Below are 4,355 nucleotides of genomic sequence, written 5' to 3'. Positions count from 1 at the left end.
CTCCGTTTTTCTCGAGTTGATGTGAATGTTACATAGGACCTTTTCAAAAGTTACGCAAGAATTGTCAAAGCACCAAATACGACTTTTGCCATACTCATATACGATTTATTACAGACATAGAAAAAAAAACAAATGGCGCAGCATATTTTCGTGAAATGTTTATTATAGCCTCACGATTCGCCATTTTTATATATGAGTATTTATGTTTGTAGAAATAATAATTGTTCGATTGACTTGTGTTGGGAGTGGAACATGAATGTTTAAAATGGCACAAATTGATGTTTGGTGGAAACTGCTCCGATGTGAGTTCGAATTTCGGACGTCTGGATTATTATCCACCAGTTATCTCGCGCGGCTATCTGAAATTTAATTCAACAGCGGTTAAAACATTCGAGTGCATCAGCATTTCATTGACATTTCAATATGATGTAATATGTTCTTTATTAGGATCTAATATGATTTACTGTTTCATGATTTTCTTCAGCATGCAACACGATTTACTATAGTACTGAATCGATTTAAATTATACGGTTGTACGACACACAAACTGCATCAGCTTAATATACGCATATGATGCGGATTAAATATATTTTACGACAATGTACATCATAAAATTGATGTTTATTATACCGAATTGCGACTTAATTTGATAATGGTATATAAAATCGAATTTTTACATTTTATGCGATTTCAAATATACACGATACATACTTTGATTGATATTATATGCGATTATGATTTATTCGGATTTCGTGTAAGACTTGGCACGTGCAAAATTATACGATTTAATGTTTGCTGGGTATTTTCGACTGGACAAACCAAAATCATTTACTTTACAACGGGTTTTTTTTTGTATCCCAACTCCTAAATTTTTTACGTGTTTTGTGGATGCCCCCCATGAACAAAGGGACTCGGGGAATCAGCTGTTTTCAAGAAGTCGTCTAAAATATCCTCTCGTATAATGAGACAACCAAATATTGAAACATCATGACCTTAGTTTGACAAACGTATTTATTTTATAAGCATGTTGAAGAAGTGTAATTGTCATTGAGATATATTTTCAAGAAACGCATCCTCCACTAATGCTGGAAGATTTTAGGTACGGTGATGGACAACAACAGAAACAATGCATTTTCGGAAAAGGTTCGTGTCATATTTTCTCGAGAGAAGGCTATAGTTTCTAATGTCCCATCAATTCCCAGCTGAAGGAACAAGTAACCAAATCATTCGATCGCATTCGCAAGGCACTAGATTTGAGGGAGAAGTTACTTCTGAGGCAACTCTCGGTGGTAGTGCACCAATCCCACCATGTCACGTACCAGTTCGATAATATCAAATTTGTTGATATCGGGGAGGAGGACTTGATTGGCAAAATTCGAACATATGGAAAGTATAACATAGATAATTTCAACATAATTTTGAAGGATCACTATGAGAATGAGGATTACATCCTGCCTGTTGATGATCATGACCTGATGCATAAAACATGCCGAAAAGGAATCGGGGAGGAAGAAAGGGAAAATCCTGAAAGCGAAGAAATTGTGGTTGAATTTTTCAACAACAGAAGCCTCATAAAGGAAGGAGCAGAAATGGTTCGCGAATCCATTATAAATTTAGCACTGAATGAAAGCAAAGAATTGATCGATTCGAGTTTTAATGCAAATGTCGGTTTGGACTTAAAGGATGAGCTGGAGCGAGCCAAAATTAATGTAACAAATACTCGCAATCGAGCAATGTGCGCCACAAGCTCCGTTCCAATACAAGACGGAGATGACGAGGAAGCTGTTGATAATAGCATTAATAACAACATAAATCAGGGTGAAGAAAGTGGAATTGATAATTCTATGATAATAGCCAAGCAATATCAAATGTTTACTAAAGCTTCTCAGACAGATCTTGAGAAGAATGGTAGATATAACGGTAGTGCTAGTTCCAATAGTGGCACGGAATTCAGCCAACTAGTTAGGAAAAGTGATCATGTGGAGAACAAAATGCAGAATATATCCAATTTGACTATGAACAATTTCGGTGGCACAATTAACTTAAAGAATGTAACTAATTTAACCATCAATGCATGCCCCGATACACCTGTTTCGAAACAGGAGACCAAACCTACTATTCCCAGGTGTCCATCCGAGGAGGGGAGCCCTGAATGTGGATTTTATAAAAGGCTTATAACGGAAAACAAAATCCTCCGTCAGCATATCCTACAAGCAAGCATTGCCAATGTTTCCCCAAAGGCTTTGAATTTAAATTGTTCGGACTCTGTGACTGACACAGAATCATCAACCTCTTCGCCCAATGCGGATAATTCCGCCAGTACATCCGGCAGTAAATCACAAACATTACCAATGACCGTGGCTGAATTGCGAGCTGTTCTGAATCTTCCCCAACCAGACGACAACCTTACTAAAGTCCTGGGCAATCTATTTACCCTCGCATCACCCATGTCCAACGCAGCCGGACAAGATCCGGCAGAACATACATCCCAGGAACACACGACGCAAATCCAACAATGGTTAAAACAAATAATGTCCGAAACCGAAACCGAACCTCTGCAGAATGCTGAACTACTAGAATTTAGTCGATTCAACACTTAGGGCTGTTGGCGAAGCAACATTCCGGTAACTTAAAATGAAGTCATTCCGAACCATGTTTCGTTATTCTCACAGATGAGTTCTAACACACTGAGGGATCATAAATACTACATTTGGAATTGAGAATTCGAAAGAACGTCTCAACGATTTGATTCCATCTACTACTAGTCCAAAAAATATCGAACACAGTTAAAAGCATTTTAATACGATGATGTTTTTATAAGGGTCCCATTATTGCATTCATTTCGTCTGATATTTGTCTGGAATGCACAACATAATGTTCAGAGCTGTATAATATAGAAACCAAATAATATGTGATGATGTTGATTATGCGTGACAGATTTACTATATTAGGTCTAATTAAATCAATGAAAAAAAAACTTTAAAGAAACATGACCAAAAACTTGAAAATACGCCATCAACATCACTAAGATTATTCTAACCAAATATAGAAAAACAAAGAGAATCAGATTTCAAAATGTTCTCAACTATCTCGATGATAAAAATAAGTGTTCACTTCACAATCTTCCATTTCGTAATCGTTTCCTTTCACGGAGGTAGTTTGTAAGCATTCCATAAGCAAATCATACATACAAACAATACCTGTTTTGATAATCATCGAAGTGAAACCTGAAAATTGTGATTTTGTTTAATTATTAGGTGTTTCAACCCATCACGTAAAATGTACTTGAGAATAGTTTATTGCATGTTTACTGTTAGGCTTGTACAATTTTTTGTTCTGACTAAATACATATTTTTTACTCGGTATGCACAAGTCAATCAACAAAACAGTTATCAACTTATCGGAACTCAAAATATCGTATATTTTATTTTACCCCATCGGTATATAGTGGCCAGGTACATTTAATCAACATTCAACGCAACTATATTGCAAATAATGTTTCGTAAGAATTGTGGGAATATTATGCTGCTTAAATACGCGAATAATCGTAACACGTTTAGATATGTATATCAATCGCTGGTTTCACAATATGTAAAATAAATAAAAATTCTCACAAACAAAATAAAGGCCTCGAGTTTTTTTTTAATAACCATTCCAGTCCCCCGAATGAAACCCAGCTCGAAATGCGGTTATGATCAACCGAGTATAACATAACAAATAGTTCAGGAATAAAAACGGGACACGTAAACCCAAAAAAACAAAACATTTTTTTTTTGAATAATTTTAATAAATAAATAAAACCGAGAATAAAACCAATCAATCAAACGTTCTTAGATGTTCCTGCTTTGGTCTCTACAAAGAAGAAAAATTTAGATGTTGAAGACAATTTGCGGAAAAGGATATGATTTTCGGGATTTTTTTCATAAAAGTTGTCACATTCCAGATCAAACTTTGGTTTGACAATTTTCATAACGTTTATGTCGAAACTTTTCTGTTGTCCAAAAATTGACCATCGTACAAAAACTACTACCAGCCAAACACAAAATATAATCAGTAAGCTTCATGTATTCCTTCAATTTCAGAAATTTGTTTTCCTTTTCCGAAAATACACGACGATTTCAACTGGTACGGATTATATGTTCCAACTTTGTTGTCCCATTGATTAATCTATATGAACAGGAACTTTTTTTTACTTACGCCACTTTGAATCTCTGGCAATTCATGAATAGAGTTTACTATAATACTGTTATGTTTCTCCTAGACTAGTATTCCATTTTCAATGTACTCCAACGCAGTATCATAAAGGTTTTTCAAAGTTTTGATAAATTTAGCCTCCTGTAATTCACTTGAATCAA

The 4,355-nt window shown here is 35.2% G+C and overlaps 1 protein-coding gene across 1 annotated transcript; it reads left to right on the top strand.

Annotated features, from left to right (window-relative positions):
• The first annotated feature begins 998 nt into the window (after positions 1–998).
• On the top strand, positions 999–3,626 carry LOC129767413 (uncharacterized). The gene is made up of 2 exons (XM_055768295.1): positions 999–1,143; positions 1,203–3,626. The coding sequence occupies exons 1-2, from the start codon at positions 1,108–1,110 to the stop codon at positions 2,598–2,600; spliced, it is 1,434 nt and encodes a 477-aa protein (XP_055624270.1). The 5' UTR covers positions 999–1,107; the 3' UTR covers positions 2,601–3,626.
• The last annotated feature ends 729 nt before the right edge of the window (positions 3,627–4,355 follow it).

This window comes from Toxorhynchites rutilus, chromosome 2 (assembly GCF_029784135.1).
Source record: "Toxorhynchites rutilus septentrionalis strain SRP chromosome 2, ASM2978413v1, whole genome shotgun sequence".
NCBI lineage: Eukaryota > Metazoa > Arthropoda > Insecta > Diptera > Culicidae > Toxorhynchites > Toxorhynchites rutilus.
This window is presented reverse-complemented; position numbering and strand designations above follow the sequence as displayed.

What these genes read in the sequence shown, in the direction of transcription:
- LOC129767413 (XM_055768295.1), top strand. Translation starts at nt 1,108, where the DNA reads ATGGACAACAACAGAAACAATGCATTTTCGGAAAAG. An exon ending in ACAATGCATTTTCGGAAAAG is followed by an intron (nt 1,144 to 1,202) that starts GTTCGTGTCATA and finishes ATCAATTCCCAG; the next exon opens with CTGAAGGAACAAGTAACCAA.